Source organism: Emydura macquarii, unplaced genomic scaffold (genome assembly GCF_026122565.2).
Source record: "Emydura macquarii macquarii isolate MOO-44397 ecotype Brisbane River unplaced genomic scaffold, CSIRO-AGI_Emac_v2 contig_369, whole genome shotgun sequence".
Lineage (NCBI taxonomy): Eukaryota > Metazoa > Chordata > Testudines > Chelidae > Emydura > Emydura macquarii.
The window spans coordinates 10,486,112-10,501,898 of record NW_027130506.1 but is presented as its reverse complement, the minus strand read 5'-3'; the positions used below and the strand labels follow the sequence as shown (position 1 = coordinate 10,501,898).

General features: G+C 40.4%; 1 protein-coding gene across 1 annotated transcript in view; it reads left to right on the top strand.

Annotated features, from left to right (window-relative positions):
* Positions 1-15,787, top strand: part of KCNQ3 (potassium voltage-gated channel subfamily Q member 3) — a 246,730-nt gene that overhangs the window by 218,908 nt on the left and 12,035 nt on the right. Inside the window, exons 9-11 of the mRNA XM_067531555.1 lie at positions 1,404-1,498; positions 5,163-5,189; positions 15,051-15,238. Coding sequence (XP_067387656.1) covers positions 1,404-1,498; positions 5,163-5,189; positions 15,051-15,238 — 310 coding nt within the window. The remainder of the gene's footprint in view (positions 1-1,403; positions 1,499-5,162; positions 5,190-15,050; positions 15,239-15,787) is intronic.

The window sequence follows — 15,787 nt, the reverse complement described above, 5'->3', positions numbered from 1 at the left end:
ACTTTTGAGGTCAGACAAGATGATCAAATGGTCCCTTCTGGTCATAACATCTATGAATTCACAAAACACCGATCCCTTATAAAGCAAAACTGGCTTTGCCATATATTCACATGTTCAAAGTGTACGTAATCATTCTGCAGAAATTTTCTAGGGACCCTCCCCTCCCAACCTCCATTTTAGTGGCAGAATATCACCTGAAACAAGATGGCAAAACCTTTTGTGCTATGTGTTGTGTGGGTGGGTGGAGGGTAGAGGGGAATCACTTTTTTTACAAAGCCCCAGTTTTCACTATTTCCCTTGGGAGACTATCCCACATACAGAGAGATGCCGCAGACTTTTTGTTGCTGTAAAAACTCAACAGTGTACGGAATGGTGTTCAATAGTGACTAGTGAAAAAAGTTGCAACTTAGCATACGTGTTCCTTTAAAAGAACCAAGAAGAAAAACTAGTTTGCAAAAGCAAAAAGAAAGTCTGTCACACTTCCCTGGATTGTTGACTGTCTTAAAACCTGGGAATTCAATGGGAACACTCCCATTGGCTCCCCTGGGATTTGGAGCAGAGCCTTAGATTTTATTTTGTGAAATTAAATGTACAATTATTAGCTTGATGGTTGATCAGTTTGACAAAAATCAGAGATGTACTTCAGATCCTGAATCAATGATGTCAATTTCAAAACTTTTACAGTGGGGATAGGATTACTTTTTTTGAAATCAATCAGAACCTCTCATAATCAGACCCATTCTTTAGAGAAATAGGCTGAACAGCATACTTTTGCAGTAAAAGTGTTACCTAGCAAAGCACAGGATACCATGGGGACATCTGGAGAGTTTGATGCACCTTTGAAATTAAAGGATCACTGTGTAACAGGCAGCCAGGCTAACCACAGTACTGCTGTTTATGTGCTAATGGAAGTTTGATAAGAGTTATGTGCTAATGTATAAAAACACTCAGCAGAACTTTCCACAGTGGTATATTAAACTGATTGCTGCTCGCTAACCATGGTTCTTTCAGATTCCCAGAAACATCAGCCAGATCACGTGGTCTACGTTTGATTAAGCTAGAAGCCCTTTTAGACTTATCAAACTTTAGAATAAAGCAGGATTAGTAAAATGTAACCTTTTCTGGGTATCTGAATGCAATGGGCTTTCACATATGTCCCTGGGAGCAATTTTTGAGGACCATTGTCCTGGAGCATCTTTTTCTTATCATAAGCCTTACATGAACTATGGCACCATCTAATGGCAATCTTCAGTATTGCTGTATAATAATTCAGTGCAACTCACTGAATATGTGCATTGTTATCTTCTTTTGAACTACAAGGAATATTAACTGGCTGCATGCACTTATAAGCCCAGGTAAACATTTCCCCGAATACTACTAATTTCCCTTCTTGTGTTATCCAGGCTGCCTGGAGGTACTATGCTACTAACCCCAACAGGATGGATCTAGTCGCTACCTGGAGGTTTTATGAATCAATTGTGTCGTTTCCATATTTCAGGCAAGTGTGCTGCCCCCTCTAATCAGTAACTTCCTATACAGCAGAACCCAGATAGGACATGTGGTGTGGAATTTATGTGGATATACAAGGTTTTGGATAATTGGGCTTTCTCAGTGTTAGAGATGCAAATCAGGGGAACATCACCAGTTTCAGTTGAGAGGGAGGTTTCAGGCATAAGAGGTTCTGCTGCATAAACCAGTATATCTTTTCTGATCAGTTTCTATTTTGATCTTTTATTGTTCACCACATTTCTTTACTATTGTTTATTGCAAATCCATTTAGTGTGCATGGACATTTCTATACTGGGGATGATAATTCAGTTCCATAGAGGCAGGGAAACTAATTGTAAAGTGAAGTCTTTGAATTTTTGAAAAGTAGGGACCCGGGGATGGGAAAAACATTTGTTTGTTGCTTCTCTTTGTGTTTTGATTTACAGCTCATTCTCATGGACTTCCTTAAGACTGAGCTCTGCAACTCTCATTACTTAGCTTAAACTTAGAGGGTTGCAGAAATGGACCCTTATATAGAGGAGGATTTAAAATAATTAGAATAAAAATCATCACACAAACTCATTCCTTATAAATTGAATGTAAAGAATGGCCATAGATGTGGAGTTATAATAGGTAGTTATATGAAAAGCAAGTGTAAAAATGGCAATTTATGTAATATATAATGTATCAACATATCACTACAAAGCAGTCACTTCAGCTGATGTAATATTCTGTCCAGTAGAGAACAGTGGTGTGTGTGTGGAAGGGGCACACACACACACATTCATATCATACACACATAAATAGCCATGTGCGCACACTCATTTTGCAGTGCATAATAATCTGCTTCCTGTCTCTCCACAGAACTGACAAAAGTATTTTTCTCATTAGCCTTGCAGAGTGAATACAGCAATGGGAATTGGATTCTATTGTGCTTCAATGATCATTAACAAAATTAGAAACTGTGCTCTGATTTTTATATTTTTTGCTTCTAATGAGGGAGTAAGAGGCGAGAAGAACTCAGCTTGTTTTTCAGATTCAGGTTCACTTTGACAAGTTGGCAGTTTGAAAACCATTTTTGGCTGTAAACTGAGCATGTTTGATCCTGAAATCATGTAGAGAAAATATGGAACCTCCAATGCCATTTTAGCTTAAATCACTTTTCTGATTCTAAGCTGTATTTTAGTTCACCAGAAAACATTTCCTTGTCACAAGATAAAAAAAGAAACTAATCTATTCAGGAGATACTATATATAGGTTCCACTCAAGCCTGACCTAGATTAGAATTCAGTAGGAAGATCCCAGTGGAAAGAAAAGGATGGGCCTGATTTTTAACACTTCATAGAAATATACTGAGCAAAGAGATTTCCACTTTTCTTTAAAATAATCTTAATATATAATGATAATTAAAAATAACAAAGGCCAACGCAATACAAAAAAGTGATTTCTATTCTGTTTAGAATCTTAGCTGTGTCCATCACAGCAATATCTGAATGCCTTGACTTGAGATTAACAAAAGGCAGTGGGAGACTTATGCTAGGAAGTATTACAGAACGTCTGTACAAGGGTGTGTCATTTATCCATTGTGTCGAGGCATTGAATGAGTCTTAGAAATTGTCCCAATTAGGCAAGCATGCTGCTTTTCAGATGTCACTTAAGTGAACTCTGCTGTGTAAGGATTTTGTGTGTGGTATTATACCTCTCTCTGCTACTCTCTTCTGCACATGTCAGAGGTAAGTAGGGAGCCTGCTTTTAGAGTCAGCTTTGTGAAATTGCCCAGCTGGGAGACAAGCTAGGAAAAATCTACCTGATGAACAGGCTTTTGATCTTTCGTTCTGTTTCTTACTTACTTTCTTTCTATTGGCTTGTCTACACAAACAGTTTGTGGCAAGCTGGGTTGTGAATCTACCCTGCAAAATCTACAGACTAACTGTCCTGGTGGACCCTGTTGATGCACATTAACAGTTTGTTAGTTATCTTTGATCTGGTCCTCTTTGAAATGGGACAATGAGCAGAACTTGGCTTTTAACCTAGGGGAAAACTAAGAGTCTATTGTGAAGTCAATTTCTTTTTGTAGTATTCTGGAGTTCACCCAGCATGACATCTCAGGAGCAGCTTTGTGTGCCTCCATGTTGAATCCTGAGGGCACTTGTAACCTGGATTTTACAGGAGACCTGGGGATATGTGACTGACATGCACAAAACTGACAGCATTTTTTATACTGAAGGGTTTTGTTAATGCTGAGAATTCTTTCCCCTCCCTCTTGAACTGTATTGAGCAGAGTATTCTGACATCACAATGATGAGTATCAGAACCCAAGTAGAACAGAATAAGGAACTGAATTAATGTTGGCCTTTTGTCTAATATATCCAGGGAGGAAGGGCCAAGTGATTGTTATAATTGTCTCACTTTGCAGCCATTAGTTGAGGGTAGGAAGTTGTAGCGGAGAGAGTTGATGAGAAATTAGAAATTCATGAGGTTTGTTGGGAAGTGGGGGGTCATCTTTTTTCTTGCAGACTGTTTTGTTTTCAAATCTGGTCTCCGAGTTTAGGTACCAAAAATAGAAACACCCAAAATTAGTGGAAACTTTTGCAGATGTGGATATGAGCCTTTCTGTTCCTCAGTTTCTCTGCCTGTACATGGGGATCATAATCCTTCCTCACGCTGATCTCTATAGATTAAAAGTGTCATATGAATACTTAGTATTTCAATTACTGTCTACCATCTATATCTACTAAGGTAGCATTGTGCCTATGGTGGATACAGTTAGAGTTTGTTCCAATTTTGGTGTTATCACTGATTTCAGCAAAATTCAGTGGACGTAAAATATGACTGAAGCTTGTAATATCTCCATGAGAGGACTAAACTTGATGTGTACACTGTACTTATGGTTAGCAGCAGTTATCATTTCCACAGTATTTCTTAAATTTGGTTGAGGGAAGCATTTGTTTACATCTGAAACCAGTAAGCTGAGAGGGAAAAGAACATGTCACATTTCCATTAGTGAAAGAATAACTCAGTATGTTTTACTCACAAAATCTTTCACCCTGACTGCTCTCGGACATATTGTAAAATAAATCTTCAAGGGGGAAAATCCATTGGAAGTATTTATGTAGGACTCAATTAATTTATCTACTTTTCTCCTTTGTCTCCCTACTATTCCAGTCTCCATTTTCACACTGTCCACTGAAAAAATTAAACCATTTCTGAAGGGTTCTTGACCTCAGTGTCTTGTTCAAAATGTTACTTCTGAGCTCCTTCATTGGAGCAGGTGACCATTGGGATTTCTGATTCAGGGATGCGATATCAAGCTTGCCCATTCGCACAAGCCTACATGGGTGACTTCACAATTGAAGTGAAACGTGGAAATTAACTGCTGTTCTGCAAATGTGGTCATTGGAGCCTCTCTGAGAGAGCTAGCTATTCACTGAAGTCTGGGTCATCAACATAAGATTCATAAAGAGGTTTGCAGGGGCTCATGCCCACCTTCTTTTCTTTATGGCTAGTTGGGAGGGGAGAGCCAGAGCTTTTTCTTTTTTAACATGGGGTCACAGTATGGAAAAGATGAGAACCACGGCTCTAGAGCAGCGCCAGAAAGAAAACTTCCAAATTTAACACGCACTTCTTCTCTCCTTGCTTTTTCCTATTGCTTTCACTCTTCTCTTCTACAAAAGAAAAGAGCAATTGGATGGTACTGCCAGGTATGTAATTGTCATGATTATATCCTTGCTTTAGTTCATTGTTGAAGGATGCCTTAGGGTTAATGTTTTGCTCGTAGGATCACATGCCACGAACCAAAAATGCTATTAACATTGTAAATGTTAATTAAAAATAAGTAAACAACCTATTTCCTGAGTTATCCCTTTCTTCTTCCCTTTAATAATGGATCCAAGATACTATGTGTACAAAATGTGTGGTACTGTGGAATTTTTGTAACTAGTCTAGCTAGTTGTTTATATTCGAGGATTGGCTTAAATAGACTTCTGCTGGACTATGCAATGGAATCACGGTTTAGCATTCAGGTTGTTATTGGGAGAATTTGAGTGTTCTAATTGACACTGTTGGGTAATAATACCACAATGTCTTGCTATGAGAAATCATGATTGTTGTAATTCACTACATTCACGAGTTCCTTGAGAACAGGTGCAATGGAATCCTCACATGGAAGAACAATATTACTAAGGCCCTTGGCAATTCTAAAAACCCCAACCCCCTCGTTTAGATTTTGATGTAAAGTCGGTAGACATCCCCAATGGATGACTGCCATTGACTTTGGTGGGCTTTAGAGCAGACCCCTATTGAAGAGAACTAGGGTTTCTTCAATGACTATGTAGGCATGTGATATCAGTCATACTGCAGCTCCTTAAATACACTGGAAATCACATATACACCAGGGATACAATTGTCAATAGCTCGTAAGTCACTTAGACTCTTAGTGAAGCTCAGTAGGATTTAAGCTTCTAAGTTACTTTGGTGCTTTTGAAAATATCACCCTAGAACCCCTTCTTTCCCTAGGTTCTGGTTTCTTTTGAAACAATAGCCTTCTTCAGCAGAATGATTACTGATCTTTCAGTTGTTACTGCCAGGCAGCATATGGAAATGAGTATTTCATGAAAGAGGTTGAACCACTCCAGATAAATAGGCAGTGCACAGTTCCCATTGATTTCAGTAGACTTTTGATCCGGCTCCATGATGCTGTCAATATGACAGCTTCCAGTCTGATTGCTAATTGTTCTGTTACAATTCAGACAATGAAAACATTGCTAAGTGACTTACTCTTCTTTCTAAATAGGTTTAATAAAGGATATTATCATTTATATTACACTGCAGTTTTCCTTTAACATTACATAGAAACAAATGATGAAGGCTGGCTTTCTTAGTGCATTCAGCGGCACAGAATGTGATTCAATACCTCCAGTACCTGGCAGGAGTGAAAGCTCTTATTGAGAAAATTGTAGCAGCAAAGTGTATGGTTTGAGCTTTGGAGTCCAGAGAGAGTACAAGGAGTTGAGCTGTACCTGTCCCAGAGGAGCTCGGAATAAATATCTGCTGTATAGACTAAAATTGACGCAAGGCGGGGGGATGAACATATACGTGGATAGTTTTTAGAGTCCCAATTCTGTCCCCATTGAACTCAGTGGCAAAGATCCATATCATTTCAGTGGCAGTAGATATAACACACACACACACACACACAGATATTAATTCAATATTATATTTCTCTCATTTCCATGAAAAAACAGAACATTAGTCAGGTGCAGAGATGGTTTAAGGCAAGACCTTTGCAATCTGGACCCAGCGGAATGATAGACTTTCAGCTGTAATTGACTATGTGGGTGGATTGTTTGGGGAGGAGAGAAAAGATCCACTGTGGAAGCTGGGGGCGATGGGGGGAAGAGATAAATGTAGCCAGTAGTGAGTTTGTGATGAGGAAAGGCTGATATAATTTTTGTGGTGCCCCAAAGTTTTATTGGAGCTCACCTTCCATTTAGGGTAAAACCGTCCAGTTATGTGCTGCGGTTGGATAAAAAAGCAGACCTGGCTGTCCGTGGTGCCTGGTGGTGGTGTAGGATAGGATGGTTGCTGACAGGGAAGGATGGCATCCTGGTACAAATGCTGGGTATGCCTTCCCAGTAGATTCAGCTCTGCGATGCTTGTTGCTGCTGTTCTGTGAAGAACAGTCCCTTCCCGTATATGCTACATACCTGCACACTACAGGGCAGCCGTTACCTCTGACTCTTAATCCATCCCTGGTCAGAATTTTACCAGTTTATGGTTTCATGCCAGAAGTCTTGCTCACTTTCCTTTCATTCCTCAGCACCATAAATACTGGGTTGCTACTTGCTGTGAGTGCGGTATCACAGAGCAATTTTGCTGTAGAAAGATGAATTCACTTCTCCCTGTGTGTGACACAGTGTAGTTCTGTTCTCCTCCAGAGTGCTTTGCAAGGCCCGTCTGTTGACTCTGGCTTTCCTAAGGGTTTAGCTGTGCAGGGAAGCTGTTCTGTGGTTCATTTTGCACTAGGAGTTCCTTATCGCCATTAGTTGATAAATGTGCGTGTGTTTAGCCTACATTTTCAAAGCTCCCACTAATTTTGAGTGGGATCCTGAAACGTGCCTTTTCTGTTCCAACTTTTTGCATCTGCCTCTGTTTTTGAGAGAGACAAGGATGGTGAGGTAATACCTTTTATTGGACCAACTTCTGTTGGTGAGAGAGACTAGAGAGGAATTGTGGGCCCGATTTTCAGTAGTGCTGACACCTGTTCCATTGACTTCAGCTGACTTCAGTGACTTGACAGCCATGATAGATCAGTCTTACAGGGTTTTGAACCTGATTCTGCAGCCTTTACACAGAGTCAGAAAGAGTTTTGACTGGGTATAGGGAGCATTGTCTAGTGGTAAGAGCATGGGACTAGGTAACAGGAGACTTGTGTTCTTTCCCACCTCTACCACTGTCTCGTATCTGCCTTTCAGCGAGTCACTTATCTCTGTTTTCTGATCTCTAAAATAGGGCTAGTAATATGTACATAATAATAAATATACATACATATAAAAGCGCTTTGAGATTCTTGGATAAAAAGAGCTACACAAGTCTCATTATTCTGTTGTTATAAAGGACTGTGTATAATGTAATATTTTTGTGTTGCTGGTAATAATAACATGGCAAAAATAAATTCATATTTTGCAAAGAGAGCTGGAAAATGTCGCTGTCCGCATTTTCTCTGAACAGACCTCCAGAAAATGAAAGGGGGAGGGACCCAAACTCTGGTCTGCACCCCACATCATTAAGCACAAATGGAAGGCAGTTTCCATACTTCCCTGTTTCACTGATAACCATTAAACTCTCATCTTAACAAATTCTTCTTCACTTTACAGTAATGTCATATTTAGTAGGGAGTCATTCTTTGGATCAAGCGTCACAAGAAAACTTAGGTATATACATTCAAGTAATAACTGAGCCTATCTTTCTGTTTTCATATTTGCTGCATGCCATTTTCTGCCTGTGCTTTCTTTTTTTACTACAGTAGTCATCTGACAAAAAATGTGAGAGGACAAAATAAGCTAGCACAGAATTCAGTAGTGTTTAAAAGACATTAAGGGCAGCAGTGCTGCCTAGTGGTTAGAACACTGGCTTGTCATTCAGAAGACCTGGGTTCTTTCTCTGGCTCTGTCACCGGACTGCTGAATAACCTGGGGCAAGTCACTTCCCCTCTCTGTGCCTCAGTTTCCTCATCTGTAGGATAGGGATGATGATAATGACCTTGTTCATAAAGCACTTTGAGATCCACTGATGAAAAGTGCTGCATAAGACTAAATATTATTATAAGGTCTTAATCCTGTGAACACCAACACATGTGAATTACTTTGCATGTGATTTCAATGGTACTACTCACTTGTGTAAACTTACTCACATGTATAAGTGTTTGCAAGACCAGAGTCTTAAGCCTGATTCATGAAGTGGGTTAACTTTAAGCATGTAAGTAAAGTTGGATCAGGACCTAAGACAGTAAGCTCTTTGGGACAAGACCTGCATCTTCCCACAGATGGCCAGTACCAGGCATATTGCAGGTGCATAGAATACAAATAATAAATAATAATTAGGGGACCTGTCTAGATGCATCACTGTGAAAACTGATATTTTGCCTAAATTGTCAAGCATTTTATTTTATCCTCACAATTTTCTCTTATTCTGCTGTAGCTCATTAATTCTCCTTCCATCGCCCACCCCAAACTTTAAAATATTTTTAGGCAGCTCAGCCTAGATGACCCAAGCCTTCGTGCTGCTGAGCACCTCCCAAGAAGTGCTCAGGATCTCGCAGAATAATTGGGCCCGCATGGTGCTTATGAAGAATCTGTAATGTGTTGACTTTGTGAGTGAATGATGTTGCTCTCTAGTGGCTGACACACCAAGAGGATGTAGGACTTACTACTACCACTAGTAGCTAAAAGAGTTCTTCTATAGCTCACCTGTTAAAAATCTTCAGCTTTGGACCTCATGAATTAGGATTCTAATCCTGGATCCCCAAGTATAGGTGTGATTTATCAGGAGGAGTTGTCCCTGATTATTTTAGGGCTGAATATAGTGTTTTCTCTGTTTCCCTTTGTGCAGAATGTAATATATTTACTTTCCTCTAACAGGTGTGTTGAGAATTAATTGGCTATTGTTTGGAAGTACTTTGGAAGAGTGTTCACTAAGAACATTGACAGAAGGCTTTTATCTATAATATATTGGAGCTTTAATTGAGGGTGGGTTTTTCAGAAGTATTCAGTGTTGGCTTGTTGATATCAATTCCTATTGACTTCAGTGGGAGTAGAGATAGGCCCAAGCTAAGTGCTTTTGAAAATCCCACCCGTTACATCTGTGCTTTGTGTACGGTATCTCTGTACCTATGTAAGTTTGACTCCCCGGAGTTAAGCTTACCCATATAAGAAACAGTTGCTAATGTAGTAAAAATTGGGGTAAGCATGACTGCCTTGCACTTCCAGTGGCTTGAGGCTGCAAAATAGATCTAAAAATATGATCACAAAACATTTTTTAAAAATGCCTTAGAAGAGTTTCTGACTGGATCTTTTTATTTTATTTTAACATTTTTAATTTTGGGGGGTAAAAATTATGACGATAGAAAAGAGGGTTATATTTGAGCAATTGTAAGGATTATCACTTTGGTTTTCTTCATTCTTGCACAAATATTGTCAGTTTATGAAACTCCAATATTAGGTGCAAAAAAAAAAATACCCAAGAGGAGAGTGTTTGACTTGCATGATGGGAGGAAACTGCATAATTCTCTTGCATGATAGTTTCGGGAGCGAATCTTCTAGTTCAGTGGTTCCCACCCTTCTAAGGCGAATGTAAAAGCTCAGCTGGAGCAGCCAGTGACCCCCTCACCTTTCTTTGTACGCCCAACAACCACATTCCGCTCTCAGAAACTCCAGCACAATTCACACTGAAGTCAGTGGAAGTAGCAAGTGAGAATCTGAGGGTGGATTTTTTCTCTATCAATGAACTGAGCCTCTGGCCTTTGTGCTGAGCCTCTGTGCCCCACGTCAGCCTGCCTCCCCTTCAGACATTTCATATAATCCACAATGGAGCGTAGATGCATCTGACCTGGGACTGTGCTTAGTTGCATAAGGCTGAGGTTTGGAGCAGTTCAGGTTCCATCGCAGGGTAGAATGTGCACAGCTGAATGTGAGGTGGGCTATGATGGTGCTCCAGAGGTTTGTCCTCTTTCTGTAACCATTTCATGTTGAGGATTTACAATGAAAATTGCTAAAAGTTCCCCACCAGAATCAGAATTTTGTGTAATAGAGGGATTTGCCATGGGACCACATGCCAAGGAGAGGAAAGCCATTCAAATACTGGCGGCAGAAGCCTGAGCTTTATCAGCAGTACACATGCCAGTGGGAACCACTGCCCCAGTCAAACACATGAAGAGCGGTGTGATCGCTGCATGCTTTAATACATTGACATTGAGCCATGCGCATGCCGTGTTCATGAAGGAGATCGTGTAATAAGATCAACTGTTTCCAAGCCCTTTTCTTTTAATAGATCCAAATTTAATCCGCTGGAAATGAGAATAAAGCCCACTATTTGTCTGACGACCATTCATTTTTTATCTGGAAAGAAATCCAGAGAGTTTTGATGCACAGTGCACTGTAAACTGAGCAGCATTTCTGTCCTGTGAAACTGACATTTGATTTCCTGAATATTGTTCTGCTGTAGTTGCCCTAGTTCAGACGTGACTATCGGTATCTACTGTGTAATTGTTTAATATGGTAGCAAGTGTTGGTATTAGCTTGAGGGCTCACCATCAGGTTTCAGTCTATCAGGACTAAACTAATGGAGAATGAATCAAAATGAAAGAATTTAAAACAATAAAAGTACAGAGGCATTATTCTGTTCATGGATTCAATGGATAGAACTGAGCCCTATAAGGAGAATCTAGAAATGATTTAGGATCAGATTATTTAGCATAAATAAAATAGAGAAAGCATCATGCAGTTGAGATCATCAGTCCAAATAAGTGATCTGTTGTGCTGAATGGAGAGGAATATTTTTATCTAAGCTCCAGAAGGGAGCTGTGGAAAAGCAAAGATTCCTGTGTGGAGACAACTAGTGCAGGGATTCCTAGCTCCAAATTTAGAAGAAATCCTGAGATAAGCTTTCTGGTTTCTTTGTACTGTAGCTCTGTCCCAATGTACTTCCATTTCCCTGTGGTCACACTCTCAGAGAATTAGTCAGGCTAATGCATCCACCTGCTGTGTTAAGGAAACTGATATTTAGTTCAGTGAGCACAACTTTGAGAGCTCTGAAGTTCCAGATCCAATATTTGACTCCTTCTGTGACCTTGAGCAAGTTACTTCTCCATCTGCAAACTAGAGCTAAGACAGTAGAATTCTTTAGTCTCCATCAAGAAGATTTCACAATTAACACTGTATGCCAATTGAATTGCAATGCAGGCAGCCCATCGTGTATGTGGACAGGCCCGAAAAGTTGAAGTGGACATGGAGGCCATACGTAACCAACATGTAGTTCATGCCCAGTTCCAACACATTTCCCTCTCTCCGCTCTTCAAAATGAGCCCTCCATGGATATTTGAAGAAGTCCCCCAACTACACAATCTCTGCCACTTGCTCCCTTTTTCAGCACTCAATACCTCTGCCAAGTTCATGCTTCCCACGAGAATTTCTCACAGTCTTGACTCAACCAAAACCAGTAAGTTCTGAAAAATCTAGGTGGACCCAAATCAAAGTGCAACACATGAACACCCCTGAATTTTGAGGCAGTTATGGCCTAAACGTCATTGCTTAGGCTCATCTTTACTGGAAACCTCATGAAAGAGCTCAGACCAAAATGTGCAAACTTGAGTGCCTAAAGCGAGGCAACTAAATCCATCTCTCAGTGTCTAAAACACGTGGCCTGGCTTTTAGAGGTGCTAAGCACTCACGGTTCATGGGAGCTGTAAGTGCTCAGCATCATTTGAAATGAGCCCACTTATGAAGGTACCTAACTTAAGGCACTGAGTTTGAACATTTTGATCTCAATTACTAGAGCCCTTGCTTTCCATACAGCTGTGAAACTGAGGATGCTTGCCCAAAGTGAAGTTCGCGCATCATTATTAGTGAGGTGCTGTGTTGATTTGCACTGAGAGAGAAGCTTGGTTCCATTGGAGATCTGATGCACATAGGATGCTCTGAACAAAGGAAGAAGCCACCCTCATTTCAGCACCACTTTCCATCTGACCCTCTCATCGCCCGACTGCTGCAACACCCTCCTCCTTAAATCTCACCTCAACCTCCCTCCAATCTGTCTAAAACTCTGCTGCAAAAATCCTCTGCCTTGCCCAGCTGACTCTGCTCAGTCCCTCTTTAAAATAACTTCACTTAAATAGCTTCGCCTTTTTTGCTGCTTGCATCAGATTCAAGCTCTTCATTCCCCGCTTCAAGTATTTCTTACTTCTCCATGCCTGCTCAGTCCATGCTGCTCATCTGACTCATCCTGTTCCCCAAACCCTCATCTATGCCTTCTTCCTTTCAGTCCCTACACCCAGAACCCCCATTTATGTGTCTGCCATAATGGCACCCTCTTCTCCTTTAAGGCCCATCACAAAAGTGGCTTCTCCTGAGAACTGGTTTTTTATATTTTAGTTAAATAAAGAATTTCTGTGGTGTAACACTCAAGGTGCATGCAGTACTCATCCAAGTGTTATTACTGTCTTCATCCTCATTTTTCCCTGCCCTTTCAAACCCTCCCTGAGTTAGATGTTTGAGCATGCTGCCTTCCGGTGATCCTGGGCTGGCAGGCCTTTAGGGAGATGCTATAGTCAGTGCAACTTAGAATAGCCCCAAGGCTGCTCTAATTAGCAAAAGAGGCCAATTGTCCCCCAGATGCTCAAAGGATGCCTCTGCTGTCATCTGCTGCACTACTTTAAGCTTCTGCAGAGAAATACAAACATTCATCACCAATGTGATTGTAACACATCATACACATTTCAGGAAGCAATGGGAAAAGTCCATACTGATAGGAAAAAAATATGTAGCCATTAATCTCTGCTCTGAAACAGTAAGGTGTGGCCAGGTTTTGGAGGAGGGAGTTCATTGTTCTTTTAGATATAAAAATACAATGTAATGACAAGACATTTGTGTGGTCTCACTAGGCTACAGATATGGTGTTCACATTGACAATACTGTTAAAAAAAATCAACTATCCTTCTAAAACTCATCACCAATCAAAGATCTATCTTAAATAATATCCTTTCCTCTAGGGCATTACACATAGTGGTAGGCACCTTAGTAATTCCACAGGATGCTTGGCTGTAAATAAAACAGATACTGTATACAGACAGTTGAGGGCCATGATAATTTGGATAAAATGAAGTATGTTACAATTGCCCTTATCTGTAATGCCCAAGTCAAGGTGGAACGATGTATGACTGTTGGACCTGCGATAGCAGAGGACTGGACTTGGTGACCCAGGAGATCCTTTTCAGTCCTATATCCTACATTCCCCTAATCTTAATGGCCTCACCTCATAGTAAAGATGAGAACAGTCCATCTTCTCATTGATCTGCATTGCCCCACAAGCCACACCTTGGCCACCATACTTTAATCATTACAGGAGAATCCATTAGGAGTGTCAAATACACATCCTGTTTAGGGTCTGACACCTATTCAATATTTCATTGGGCGTGATGGGTGGCAAATAACTTCATGCTGCCAAAAGCAGTTTTAGTAATCTCATGTCTTATTGATATAGCCATTTGGCCTGCAGAAAGATTACTGGTGCCAGTCAGAAGGTTAACATGGAGGGACTGGTGTGGGTCCAAGTGTAGAATGTCCCCTGAAGGACAAACATTCTCATGGCATTAATGTTCTAATAGGGCAACAAAATGAATTGCTAGAGGGCTGAAAGGCATCAGAATGTTTTAAATTCTTATCAGTCAGAAGACACCCTCCTAATTTCCCCTACTATGAATATTGACTGGAATTGAATGGGTGAGGACTGGGTGTCCTGCAGTGTCATGTATGGAGTAATCACTTAGGAATGTCTTTGTGTTCTCCACTGTTTTGAAAATAATTTATTCTTAGTCCGTCACACATCTGGGCTTCTCTCATTCATCATCACTGTACACGGGTTGCTCATTTAATTGCCTACCATGGACACAGCACTTAAAGAGGGCACTGAGCTGAAAAGGCCAATCTCCCTATCATCAGATGATGATACTGGCAAAATATTGGTGTTTGTCTTCTTAATGATAAAGCTGGCATTTCATCCAGGTTAATGGAGCAGAAGCAGTGTGTCTGATTAGGTAGAGAGGACTGTTAGCCTCTGTAGTAACATTGGCAGCGTGGATATTCTAGTGCACAAAAAAACCAGTGAATTCTCAATTGAGTTTAGTTGTCGGTTACAAAGATACTGATGTATTACCATAGCTCCAGCAGTGTGCTTCTTGTATGCAAAACATTTATTTGGGATCTAATATATGAACAGCATCATGAAAGCAAGTTAAAGTGTACTGGTCTGCATTAAAGAAGGAAAATTGATCACTTTTGCTTATTTTGTAGCCAAAAGCTGGGTCTCTTGGATCGGGTTCGTGGTACCAATACTAAAGGAAAGCTATTTACCCCTCTGAATGTAGATGCCATTGAAGAAAGTCCTTCTAAAGAGCCTAAGAATGTTGGCTTGAATAATAAGGAGCGTTTTCGCACTGCATTCCGAATGAAAGCGTACGCCTTTTGGCAAAGCTCAGAAGGTAGCATGTGTATTTTAATTTACTGTTAACCCTCTCAGATTCCTTCACCACGTTACCATGGCTTTTTTTTAATCCACCTCCTTTTGAGACTTCATGACCTTCAAAATAGCACACAATGCCTTTAAAAATAATCTGGGGCAGACATGACTACCCATTCCTTTACTGGAAGAATTTATGGAACATTTGGGGAAGATTTGGAAAATAATGCTGGAATCCAAGCAAAGCAATGCTCAAAATAAAGTGCATGTATTCCTCAAAACCAACCAGATGCTGTATTCATATATGTTCAGTGGAACCCATTTATGGTCAGCTTGGAAATACGGGAACTCAGGGGCAGTGATTACATGTATCCAGGAAAGTCTAGTGGCACCCTAGGTAGTATAATTTACACTCTTCCAGCTTCCCTCAGGGTGTTTGTTGCACTAACTTAAACTTACTCTAAACTTACTTTCATAGACTTCCTCAGACTTCTCTGAACTGATCAATGTGTAACTTTAATACCCAGCTCCTTACACATCATACGTGAATTAAGTCGATGTGACTCCCCTG